This window comes from Meriones unguiculatus, chromosome 1, assembly GCF_030254825.1.
Source record: "Meriones unguiculatus strain TT.TT164.6M chromosome 1, Bangor_MerUng_6.1, whole genome shotgun sequence".
Lineage (NCBI taxonomy): Eukaryota > Metazoa > Chordata > Mammalia > Rodentia > Muridae > Meriones > Meriones unguiculatus.
Window position 1 is genome coordinate 24573078 of NC_083349.1, and position 13403 is coordinate 24586480.

A 13403-nucleotide genomic window follows, 5' to 3' on the forward strand; every position below is an offset into this window, starting at 1 on the left:
GGCGCCACTGGGCGGTGGGCGGGGCGGGGCGGGGCGGGGCGGGGAGCCCGGAAATGAGGGCTAGGGTGGGAGGGTGGGTTGGGTAGTGGGTAATGGGGGACCCAAGTAGGTCAGGGGGCCTAGGGGCGAGGGCAGGTAGCAATGTATGTGGAGCAAGAGGTTCCGTCAAGGTGTCCACGTACGTGCTCGAAAGTACGGAGTAAGCAGCTTAGGGGGTCCCGGGGACGCAGTAAGACCCGGTCCCGGGGCTCCCGAAGCAAGGCCCACCATGTCCACAGGCGATCGCTACCGGAGCACAAGAAGGCGCAAGTGCGAGAGAAAGAGGTGTGGAAGCCCTGGAACGGGCTCATCGTAATTGGAAAGAGAGTGGAACTCTTGGACAGAAACCTGCAAAAGTCTAAACTGTGGGACACAAAGTTGGAATCTGAGGACTGGAAGCCGGAGGACGAGGGGAAGAAGTCCTCGAAAGAGAGATCGGGCCTGCATCAGGAGAGGGTGGACACGAAGCTCCTAAACAGTGCGGGAAGGACGGTACAGGCTTCAGCAATTCTGGAGCCTGGCAGCTCAGAGAAGATTTGGAGACCAGGAGACTCCAAAGTTCAAGGTGTATCCAGGAGTGCAGAGATGACTGCAGAGCCTGAAGAAAGATTGAAGGACAAGTTTAAGGACAGGTTGAGGACCACTAGAGGGGACTTGAGGTCCAGAGGGGATCAACTGGGGCAGATTGAGGAGTCGAGTGAGGAGAACTTGATGTACAAGAAAGAGAAACGGGGGTCCACTGGAGAGAAGGTGGTGGGCAGAGGAGAGAAGCGGAGATCTGTTGTAGAGAAAGTGGACAGTAGAGAGAGACAGGGATATAGTGGAGAGAAGCGGAGATCTGTTGTAGAGAAAGTGGACAGTAGAGAGAGACAGGGATATAGGGGAGAGAAGCGGAGATCTGTTGTAGAGAAAGTGGACAGTAGAGAGAGACCAGGGCATAGTGGAGAGAGGCGGAGATCTGTTGTAGAGAAAGTGGACAGTAGAGAGAGACCGGGGCATAGTGGAGAGAGACGGAGATCTATTGTAGCGAAAATGGACAGTAGAGAGAGGCGGGGGTCCATCAGAGAGAAGGCCTTGGACATTAGAGAGAGGCGGGGGTCCATCAGAGAGAAGGCCTTGGACAGTGGAGAGAGGCGGGGTGTTGTCAGAGAGAAGGCCTTGGACAGTGGAGAGAGGCGGGTTTCCATCAGAGAAAAGGCCTCGGACAGTGGAGAGAGGCGGGTTTCCATCAGAGAGAAGGTGAAGTCAAATGATGAAAAGCAGAAGTTGAGTAAAGAGAAATTAAGGTCCAGTGGAGAGAAGCTGAGGACTGGTGATATCTCCACTGGAGATAATCTGGAGTCAAATATTGAGGAATTGGAATCTGATGAAATGAAGCTGGAAACGCGTTCAAGAACAGAGATGGCAACTGAAGAAGATATGGAAAAAGTGATAGAAATTACTGATGATGAAAGTGTGATGGAAAATACGAGTCAGGAAATGCAAATTCATGACAGTACAGATGAACAAGGAGGAGCAGAAGAAGAGATGGGAATTGACAGTTCTGCCGGGGATGAAATGAAAGATACTGCTGATTGATCTGTTCCCGTGGAAGAGAAAGACACAGTTAGAGAAGGCTCTGTGGAATCAGAGGAGGATGAAGAAGCAGTGGTAAAGTCAAAGAGAAGCTAGAGCCAAGCAGAACTTTGCTAATTTTGAAAGGGCAAATGTGAGTGAGGAGTCTGGACCTAAAAGGATCATGGGAATGGAGGCAAAATTTCTGGGCATGGAAGCCAAGCAAGTATTGATGGAAGTGAAGAGTTTGAAAGAGGGACATGGAAACATGTTAAGGAAGAAGAAAAGACTTGGGAGCAAATGCTAAGTAGAAGGAAGCTGACTGTTGCATCTTAAAAAACTATTTGAGAAATGGGTCGAGGGTGGGCTGGATTTTGGCAGATATGTACATAGTAAGGGAGTCTGAGATGTAAAAGGTTAAAAGAGATTATAGCAGGATGAAAGATGGACGCGGAAGGCTGTGGGAGAAGCAGCCAATGAGTGAGGTGTCCGAAGCTGATGCCAAAAACTGAGGGGCTCCAGCAGCAGGGAGACAAAGGGAAGAGGAGTGATGGAATAAAAGCTTAAGGAAGTGAGAAGCCATATCCTGCCATGGTGCTTAGGTTTGTTGGTTTTTGTTTGTTTGTTTAATTAAAAACAATTATTTTTTTTTTCTTAGACAGGGTTTCTCTCTGTGTAGCCCTGGCTGTCCTGTAACTTGCTCTGTAGATAAGGCTGTCCTTAAACTCACAGAGATCCACCTGCCTCTGCCTCCTGAGTGCTGGGATAAAAGGCATGCACTGATTTTTAAACCGATTTCCTTCAGTATTTCTATATATTTCATGCAACCAGTTTTACCATCTGTTCTGACAGTCCTCTGCAGAGCCCTATGTAGCTGGGCCAAACGCCCTCACTAGTAACTAATCCCATTTTCACAGGTTCACCTCACCCTCACATCAGATTTGAGCTGTCCATGCTTAATATAAAGATTTTCCTTGTATATGAATTTTTTCCTTTCCCTTCCTTCCTTCCTTCCTTCCTTCCTTCCTTCCTTCCTTCCTTCCTTCCTTTGTTTTGTTTTTCAAGACAGGGTTTCTTTGTGTAGTCTTGGCTCTCCTGGACTTACCTTGTAGACCAGGCTGGCCTCAAACTCACAGAGATCCACATGCCTTTGCCTCCCTGAGTGCTGGGATTACAGGCATGTGCCACTGAGCCTGGCATGCCTCTCTCTCTTTCTCTCTCTCTCTCTCCCTCTGTCTCTCTGACTCTCTTGTCTCTGTCTCTCGATAGGGTTGCTCTGTGTAGCTCAGGCTGAACCAGAACTTACTTTGTAGACCAGGCTGTCCTGGAACTCAGAGATGTACCTGCCTCTGCCTCCTGAGGGCTAGAATTATAGATATGCACCACCGTGCCCGGCTTGGTTATTTTTTTTTTAAAGCATAATTTCTGAATAGAAATTTAATATGATAAGTGTCATAAGCATATGATAGCCTCACGTCTTTTGTCCATGTTGTTGCTACTGTTGGTGTTGTGTGTGTGTGTGTGTATGTATGTCTATGGACAGTTTTATGTGCTCCAGGCTGGCTTCAAATTCTCATTGTGGCTAACAACGGCACTGAACCTCTGCTCTTCCTCCTCCATCTCCGGAGTGGTGAGGTTACAGGTGTTTGCCGCCATAGTTTTTGGGGTGCTGAGGATGGAACCCGGGGTTTCGTGCATGCTAGGCAAGTGTTCTGCCAACTTTGATACATCTCCAGCCTTCATTTCTGTTTTGACAAGGTCTCAGGCTGTAGCTCAAGCTTGCCTACAACTTACACTGCAGCCCAGGTTGACCTCAGATGCGCGGCATCACTCCTGCCTCTGCCAGGGTCACAAGCATGAGCCACCATGGTGGCTCGCTGCTTCGTGTCTTGTCATTGTTTCCCGAGTACTCTTGCCTAGGTTCCCCACAAGGCTGCAAAAGAGGTTTTTCCCATTTCCCCTTTCTTTGTTTTGGTCAGTTACGTCATCTGATAGATTCCACAGAAAGTGACCACAGGAGGTAAACATTGAGCCAGTCCCCGACCCCCATCGCTCGAGACAGACTCTTGTGGTGTTGCTCAGCCTGTCCTCAAGGTCTCCATCTTCCTGCTTGAGCCTGCTGAGTGTTAGAATTACAAACCACGTGTGCCTGTGGCAGTCATTAAGCATCTGTCTGTCATCCCTGGCACGTAAGCTCAGTGGGAACAGAAGTGTGTGTCTGTGGGGGGGGTGCCCCAGTCCTGCCACACAGTGGGCATTAACCATGTATTGAGGTTACCCACCTCACCACCCTTTAACATCAAGGGGCAAACCACTGCAGTAATTTCCCTGCTCGACTGTCCCCATGAAGCCTCCAGGCGTGTCTTTGTCCCATCCCTGAACCTGAGGTCTCCCTGGGCACAGGATGGGCTCAGCCACTGGAAGGCTGGTTTTGTTGTCTTCCAGCATGGCCATTAGGATTCCACATCTATTTTTATGCTGGAGCCAGTTACACAGCAAGGCATTTTGTGGCTGTGGCCTGTTTTCTGCTTTTTGTCCCTGACATTTCTGCTTCTTCCTTGGTCAGAAACCAATCGGTTGCTGTTTCCTCCATTTTCTGACAACTCTGATGAGGTAGTTGGACAATAAAGTAGAGACAGTGGAAACGCTGTAAGATAAGCTCCTGATGACTCAAGCCTACTAGCAGGGTCTTTTATATATTCTTTATTTTTATTTTTATTTTAAAGAGTCTTATTTTTACATGTAGGAGTGTTTTGCTTGCCTGTATGTTTCGGCACCACATACGTGCTCTGCCCACAGAAGCCAGAAGAGGGTGTTGGATCCTTTGGAACTGGGGTGATAGAAGGTTATGAACCAGGTCTCTGCAAAATCAGCAAGTGCTCTTAACTACCGAGTCATCTCTCCAGCCCTTACTTACTTTCTTTTCTGCCTGTCCTGGAACTAGCTCTAGACCAGGCTGGCCTCCAGCTCACAAAGATACACCTGAGTTCTCTGCCTCTCAAGTGCTAGGATTAAAGGTTTGGCCACCACTGCCTGTTTTTTTTTGGTGTGATTGTTTAGTTGGTTGGTTTGATTTGTGTGTGTGTGAGTGTGTGTGTGTGTGAGTGTGTATGTGTGTGTGTTTCAGGATATCTCTATATACCCTGGGCTGGTCTTGAACTTGTTATGTAGCCCCAACTGACAGCAACCTTTTGATCCTGTCTCAGTCTCCTAAATGCTGGGATTGCAAATGTGCACGGCCGTTCCGCCTTTCTTTGGTGATAAGATCTTGCTGGTGAACTGATACCACTTCCTGGCTTCTTATTATGAGCAGGTAAGTTGTGTAGGTGCAGGCCAAGCATTGTGCACGCTCTTTATCATTTGACCCTTTGCTCAGTTCTATCAAGTCTACCAAACTCCGCCTGCCGGAGCCAGGCTGTCATGCAGAGCCTGACCTCAGAGCCATTCCACTCTGTTAGACATCAGTCTCCACTGTTTCTGGACCAGCTGACTTAGTTTCCTAGCTTGCCAAAGCAAGCTCTGCCGGGGGTGGGGGTGGGGGTGCTGATGAACAGCCCTTCCATTCATTCAGTGAAGCTTGCAGAAAAAAATCACTTCAGTGGCTATTTTTTAAAGAACATAAATGCTGGGGCCGGGGTACAGCTCAACCGTTAAGAGCGCTGGCTGCTCTCTCAGGGGACTGGGGTTCAAGCTGAGCATCCACCAGGTGGCTCACCGCGTCTGTACCCCCAGTTCTGCTGCCCTCTTCTGACTCCCTCAGGCACTGCACTCATGTGGGTTCAGGTGCATGCACGCACAAAACACTCGTTATATTAAAAGAAAGAATGTTAATGCAAAAGAGTAATGTTTTTCTTCTTCCTCAGAGCCCTGTCTACCCGAGGCCACATTTGACGACTACTCTGGGGCGTCTTCGAGCTGAGGTATCGTCCTTTCTTTAAGAGATGTCTTCCTGGACTCTGGGTGAAGACTCAGTCTCTGCCCGTGTGTGGGACATGACCTACATACACTTCAGGAAGAACAGATTTTGAGGACTCACCAGATTTCTGTTCCTTGGCTGGCTGACTTCTTTACCTGAGATATCTGCTGTGTTCCACCGAGACCACAGACACCAGTGAAGACCAAGTTACCATGACAAATGTCAACTGCCTCGTAAGTGCAGATGTGTTGAATTATCTAGATAGCTACAAGGCTTATTTGTTTGTTTGTTTATTGAGACAAGGTCTATATAGCTCAGGCTGACCTGGAGCTTCTTGTAGGCAGCCTGGCCTTGAACTCACAGAGAGCCACCTACTTCTGCCTCCAACCTGCTGGAATTAAAGGTGTGCATTCTGCAGCCAGCCCCTATTTTATTTGAAGGTTCTTGCTATATTGCCTAGGCACTGAGCTCATGACTGTCTGCCTCGGACTCCCAAGTAGCTGAGATAACAGGCCCACAAAATTTAACCTGGCTGGGTTTTATGTGTATAATCCCCTTTCTGCTAAAGTTAACCAGAATGCATACATTTCTGAGAGTTAAGGGCTTCTGAGTGATTTTATGTGTCCTACTTTTTTCTTTTCCTTTGTATATTTCCAACAATTGATGTTTCTTTTTCTTTTCTTTTCTTTTTTTTTTTTTTTTTTCAAGACAGGGTCTCACTACATAGCTCTGGCTAGCCTGGAGCTCACTATGTAGACCTTGAACTCACAGATATCCACCTGCCTCTGCCTAGTGAGTGCTGGTACTAAAGGTGTGCACCACTATGCCCAGCTAGATCTGTTTGTCTTATAATAGGATTTTAAAAGTAATATCATCATCATTTTTATTGTTTGGCTCTTGTTTCAATGGCTTAATTCATTCAGCAAGCACTGAATACTTACTATATGTTGGCTGGAAATATGACTACGTCCTTGTTCTTTGTGTTTTTTTCCTCATACTGGAACAGATAGATCATCAAATATACCCCAAGGCATGATGGAATGGTTTAAAGAGTGCTGGGCAGCCCCAGTTACAGAGGCAGGCTAGTAACACACCAGAAAAGGCTCCATAGTAGAGACAACTATTTGGGGCTGGATTTACAAGGTTAAGAAGGGCCAGTGCAGTGGCACACACCTTTAGTCCCAGCACTCAGGAGGCAAAGGCAGTTAGATCTCTGTGAGTTCAAGGTCAGCCTGGTCTACTTGGAGAGTTCTAGACCAACCAGGGCTATATAGTGAGACCCTGACTTAGAGGGAGAGAGCAAGAAGGAACAGGGACCATAAAAGTGAACATGAGGAACTGAGCCAAAAGGATAATGTGGTGAGGGCCATGATGGAAAAGTGAATGGATTTCAGGAACAGGCAAGGACAGGCTCTGGTAAGGCTAAAGTAGGAAGAATATTGTCCATACTAATCAGATGTGAACATGGGAGAGCCTTGATGAAAGAATTTAGACTTTTTTCTGTAGGTGGTAGGGAGAATGACACCATCAGATCTGTGTTTCTCTTATGAAAATGGCTAAGAGTTGAAATTACCAGGGCCCAAGCAGGAGCTATGATGTCAGAGAGTTGTAATGGTCCAGGGTGGAGAGGGCGAGGGGGTGACCCAAGGCAGAGTGGGAGTGAAAAGAGAGGTTTAGAGACCCTTATCAGAGCCAGGCCATGTTGGCACACACCTGTAATCCCAGCACTTGGTAGGCAGAGGCAGGTGAATCTCTGTGAGTTCAAGGCCAGCCTGGTCTATAGATCTAGTTCCAGGACAGCCAGGGCTACACAGAGAAACCATGAGAAGAAGAAGAAGAAAGAAAGAAAGGAAAGGGAAGGAAGGAAGGAAGGAAGGAAGGAAGGAAGGAAGGAAGGAAGCAGGACTTGCTCGTTGACTGTGAATAAGTGTTGAGAGAGAAGGCGCCCAACTCACAGGAGGTGCTGACTGATCTGTACATCGGGGTCTCCCTCTGCAATGGGTTCTTTGCTTTGTCACTCAACCCTAAAACAAAGAGAGTGTGATGTTTTTAAAATTTACGTAGTGTAAATTTTACTTAGTGTAGGTTTTTAAAATTTACTCTCACTGTGTGTGTGTGTGTGTGTGTGTGTTTCTGCTGGACAAAATCCTCCAGGCTAGTTGGCCCTCAGCTGTTTGGGAAATTTTCTAGCTGTACTTTTCATTTCTCTGCAGGAGAGCTGTGGTTACAGATGCATGGCATGGGCTCTGGCTTTGTTTTGTTGTTTTTAATATGGGTTCTGGGATTCACACTCAGGTTGTCAGCCATGCTGTTATCCACTGAGCCAGGAACTGTTTGATTGTCTGAGTTTTACAGGTCATAAGAATTGAAGGCAGAGCGGTCACCTAAGTGACATTGCTAGTCTGTGTTGATTGTAAATGTTGGAGACAGGATTTGGACCCAAGAGGCTCAGCACTATTCTCACTATGCTGTCACTATACCAGCTGACTGGGTTACCACTGTCAGGTAGCTAGAGGACAAGTCACCTCCCTGGGAAGCAGTTAATGAAGGCTGTGTGTGGCCGAGTGTGCTGTAATGCCAGCACTTAGGAGCTGAAGGCAGGATGATCAGAGTTTAAAGTCATCCTTGGATGTGTTATAAGTCTAGCCTGGCCTAAACAAACAACAACAACAAAACAAAAAGTAGAGGACAAGAGAGAGAAAGCAGCTGTAACACTTAATACTTGGTAGATTTAGGCCTAGAACTGCTTATTGCTCCCAAAAAGACACAGCAAAGCCCTGTGCACTATTGAAGCCACGGCCATGTTATATTGGGCTCATTTTGGGGACTAATTTACTTTTTATTTTTCAAGACAGGCTTTCTCCGTGTAGCCTTGGCTGTCCTGAAACTCGCTCTGTAGACCAGGCTGGTCTTGAGTTCACAGAGAACTGTGCCTTCCAAGTGCTGGGGTTACAGGCGCACAGGCCTTTCTCACCTGCAGGGCTCCCAGCCTGCCTGGGGTCCCTGCTTGCCTCTGTAGTGTTTGCATCACTCAGCCTGGGTTAGACGCCAATCTGCACTTTAATCAGTGTTGGGTCTAGGCCTCCCTTGCTGCCTAAATATCCCTTTTCAGTATAAGAGAAGTGAGACAAAATATGTGTTTGTTTTGTTTGCTTTTTTATTTTTTCATTCTGTGAGAATTAAAAACAAACAAACAAACAAACAAACCAAAACACTTCAGTTCTCACCATTCTCCAGCCCATGGGGAGGAGGGTTATGCACAGTTGCCCCGGGACAAAGGTGAGAGTGGTCATAGTTCCTGAGATCAGCACTGATATTAGGGCAGGCATGGTGGTGCGCACCTTTAGCTCCAGCACTTGGGAGACAGAGGAAGGTGGATCTCTGAGCTTGAGGTTAGCCTGGCGTACATAGAAAGTTTCAGGCCAGCCAGGGCTACACAGTGAGAACCTCTCTGGAAAAAAATTTTTTTACAGATTTATTCACTATTTATACAATATTCTGCCTGCATGTATGACTGCATGCCAGAAGAGGGCACTAGATCTCACTATAGATGGTTGGTTGTGAGCCACCATGTGATTGCTGGGAATTAAACTCAGGGCCTCTGAAAGAGCAACCAGTATTCTTAACCTCTGAGCCATCTCTCCAGCCAGGAAAAAAATATATATTTTTTTTAATTGAAATATAGCATCAAGGATAGTGATTATAGGCATAAGTCATGCCTGTGATTCCTTTAGACTTTGGGATACTGAGGTAGGAGAAGCACTCTGAGTTCAAGAACAGCCTGGTCTGCCGAGAGAGAGCTTGTCTTAAAATACCAAACAAAATAAAGTAAACAAATATAGCTGGGTAGTGGAAAATGGCAAAAGGAAGGAAGGACTCAGTACGCAAGTTTTGGTGGATTTTTGTTGTTACTGTCGTTCTTTTTTATTTGTTTTATGATGAATCATTTACTTAGATTTTGAGCTGTACACTTTGGCTACTTCATAAGGAAGCCTTCAGGGAAAACATATATATGTATGTATTTGTGTGTGTGTATGTGTGTATGCATATGATTGTGTGTGTGCCGAAGTTCAGATAGCTGATCATTTTCTGTAGAGATCCAATTTCAGTACATCCTTAGAAAGTTTCACATTTTACTTAACCTTGTTCATGTATCATCAAGTGAAAATGCATGACCCAGGTTGGCAAACAGATATTTTGTCACGTTAGATAATCTATTATCAAGAGTTTAAAATTTACCTTTTGAATTATTTTAAGTGAGTGTTTTGCCTGCATGTGTGTCTGTGTGCCATGAGCATGTCTGGTGCCCTGAGAGGTCCGAAGGGGAGATTAGGTTCCCTAGAACTGGAGCTACAGATGGTTGTGAGCCACGATGTGGGAGCTGGCACCTGGCCTGGGTCCTTTGCGAGCAGCAGGTGCTCGTCACCATTTCTGGAGCCTCTTATTATCAGGCATTTTATCTCTCTAACTTTTTCTGACCACATGTGTTTTTTTTTCTTCTTTTAAAATCCTTCTCTCATATGTTATATCTTGACTACAGTTTCTACTTCCTCCATTCCTTCCAGTCTCCACCCCACCTTGCCACCTCTCCTCTCCCCAAGATCCATTCCTCCTCTGCCCCCCTCCAAAAAAAACAAAGGACCTCCTCGGGATATCAACCAAACATGGCATAATAAGCTACAGTAAGACTAGGCACAAACTCTCTTACCGAAGCTGGACGTGGCAACCAGCAGAACGAAAGGGTCCCAAGAGCAGGCAAAAGAGTCAGAGACACCCCAGTTCCACTGTTAAGAGACCTACATGAACACCAGGCCACACAACCATAATGCATATTCAGAGGACCTGTGCAGACCCATTCAGAGTCTGTGACTGTCACTTCAGTGTCTGTGATTCCCCTCCTTAGTTGACCCTGTGGGCTGTGTTTTATGGTGTCATGACTTCTCTGATTCCTTCAGTCCTCCTGCCCAACTTCTGTGGGGTTCCTCTGGCCCCACCTAGTCTTTGGCTGTGGGTCTCTGCATCGATTCCCATCAGTTGCTGGATGAAGCCTCTCTGATGACAATTGGGGGAGGCACGAATCTGTGAGTATAGCAGAGTATCATTAGCAATAATTTCATTGATCTTCCCTCCATTGTGTTTAGCTCTATCCTGGGTCTCTGGGCTGCCCAGCCCCCGGTTCCTGGTCCTCCAGGCAGGGTCAGTCTGGGCTCCCTCTCATGGCGTGGGCCTCAAGTTGGACCAGTCATTGGTTGACCACTCCCACAAGCTCTGGACCACTGTTGCCCCAGCACACCTTGCAGGCGGGGGAAGATTGTAGGTAAAAGGTTTCGTGGCTGGCTTGGTGTCCCAGTGGCACTGCTGGAAGTCTCACCTGGTTATAAAAAAATGACCAGTTCAGGGTCAGTATACCCAATTACTAGAAATCTTTGATAGGGTCTTCATGGTGGTTCTTTTGATAGGGTCTTCCTGGGGGTTCTCCACTGTGCTAGGTTTCCACATGGCCCCTCAAATATTCTCCAATTCCAGCTGTCTCTGTCTGTACTCTCTTCCTTCATCTCCCACCAGTTCACCTGCAAAATCTATTCTATTCTCCCTTCCCAGGGAGGTCCATGAGTTCCCCTCTTGAACCATCCTTTCCGGGTCTGTGGATTTTAGCACAATTATCCTTTTCCTTCCTTCCTTCTTTTTAGATTTATTTATTTATTATTTATACAGTATTCTGCCTGCATGTGTGCCAGCAGGCCAGAAGAGGGCACCAGATCTCAATATAGATGGTTATGAGCTACCATGTGTTTCCTGGGAATTGAACTCAGGACCTTTGGAAGAACAGCCAGTGCTCTTAACCTTTGAGCCATCTCACCAGCTCTATTATCCTTTTATTAACAGCTAATATCCACTTATAAGTGAGTACGTACCATGTTTGACTTTCTGAGTCTCAGTTACCTCACTCAGTGTGATTTTTTTTAGTTCCATCCATTTGCTTGCAGATTTCATGATGTCATTGTTTCTAACAGCTGAGTACTCCATTGTGTAAATGTTCTTCTCCTTCTCCTCCTTCTTCTCTTTTCCGAGACAGGGTTTCTCTGTGTAGCCTTGGCAGTCCTGGACTCACTTTGTAGACCAGGCTGGCTTCAAACTCACAGAGACCCACCTCTCTCTGCCTTCTCAAGGGCTGGGATTACAGGCGTGCACCACAGTGCCCAGCTGTACCATATTTTCTTTATCCATTCTTTGGTTGAAGGACATCTAGTTTCTGGCTATTATGAATAAAGCTGCTATGAGCTGGACTGTGGTGGTGCATGCCTAATTGCAGCACTTGGGAGGCAGAGGTAAGTGGTGTTTGAGTTAGAGGCCAGCCTGGCCTAGAGATTAATTTCCAGGACAGCCAGAGCTACACAGAAAAACCTTGTCTTACCCCCCTCCCACACACACAAAAAGCTGCTATGAACATAGTTAAACAAATGTACTTGTAGTAGCATAGGACATCCTTTGGGTCTGTGCCCAAGAGTGACAGAGCTAGGTTTTGAGTGTTGTTGATTATTAATATTTATTATTGATTTATCTTTTAGTAAACAGCGGTTATTCCTAAACCAGCTGTATACTCAAATCACCACACAGAGACTAGGATGTATTTAGTTAAGCTAGAGCACAATGCTGGGCAATGATTACTCCATCCTAAACCTCCAAGTCCTCATAGCTTCCTGCCATTCAGATTTTACCCATCGTACTTGCTCTTAGTCACATCTTAGGTCTGGTTCATCTCTCATCATGGTTCCAAGTCCTCTCCTGCCGATCTCTGCTCTCTGACTCCCCCCCCTCCCTTTCTTCTCCTTCCCTCCAGACCAGCATGTCCCTCACTATTCTCTCCATTGCTCAGCACTGGCTGATTGTTTTATTGAAATTACAGAGAACAAATGGTGGCATGTTTGCACAAACTTGAGACAGGTTTAGAATAAACAGCACAACGCAATGTCCAGAATGAAAACAAATAGTGGGGTGGAGAAACCAGCATTGGAATGAACAAAGGTAAATTGCATACATTCCTTAAGAACGTTATACCAACACTTGAGGTAGGTCAATTCCCAGTTTTCTGATGAACTGCCATATACTCAATATCCGTGGTGGATTTACAAGTTTCCACCCCCATTAGCAATGGAGGAGTGCCCCCGCTTCACAGCTTCACTACACGGGCTGCCATTTGTATTACTGATCTGAGCCATTCTGGCAGGTACAGAATGGAATCAAAGTAGTTTTGATTTGCATGGTTAAAGAGGTTGAGTGTTTCTCTAAGGGTTTCTCAGCCGTTTTGTTTTCCTCTATTGAGAATCCTCTGTGTAGAGCTGTACCCCGTTTTAAAATTAGCTCATCTGTTTTCTTGATAGCTAGTTCCTTTGTCTATTTTGGATATTAGTCCTCTGTTAGATGTAGAATTGGTGAAAATCTTTTCCCATTTCTATAGACTGCCATTCGTCCTTTGCCTTGCAGAAGCTTTTCAGTTTCCCGAGGTTATCAAGTATTTTAAAGTGTAGCAATAACACCTCAGGGCCCTGGTCAGGTGGGCCGAGTGATCATGTGTTCATATTTGTGTGCATTTGCTGTGCCCTGGAAGTTCCCTTAGGCGGGAGGCTGGGGCAGGTGGAGGCCCAGGGGAGAACAGCGAGCAAGAGGTTGTTGTGTCAAACCTAGCAAACCTCCCTCCTGCCAGATGCCTGACTCGGGGCCTGGAAGAGGTCACTGGCCTTGATTCCCGGGTACCCCTGTGTCTCAGAGGCTTATTTTGTATCCCGCAGTGGTTATCTCCCCTGTGGAAACATGCTGCCCAGCCCCCTGGGCCAGCCCTGCAAGCTTTTCCCTGAGACAAGCTGTGTCCCACATCAGTTTGGTGTCAAGAACC

The 13403-nt window shown here is 46.5% G+C and overlaps 1 protein-coding gene across 13 annotated transcripts in view; it reads left to right on the top strand.

Annotated features, from left to right (window-relative positions):
- The first annotated feature begins 78 nt into the window (after positions 1-78).
- Positions 79-13403, top strand: part of LOC110549312 (uncharacterized) — a 35586-nt gene continuing 22261 nt past the window's right edge. For 12 of the 13 annotated variants that reach the window (XM_060384580.1, XM_060384578.1, XM_060384575.1 and 9 more), the window contains exons 1-3: positions 79-2195; positions 4800-4906; positions 5457-5742. In XM_060384580.1, the coding sequence (XP_060240563.1) occupies positions 142-1617 (1476 nt within the window). In that variant the 5' untranslated portion in view covers positions 79-141 and the 3' untranslated portion in view covers positions 1618-2195; positions 4800-4906; positions 5457-5742. The remainder of the gene's footprint in view (positions 2196-4799; positions 4907-5456; positions 5743-13403) is intronic. The other variant, XM_060384590.1, reaches the window with a different exon arrangement.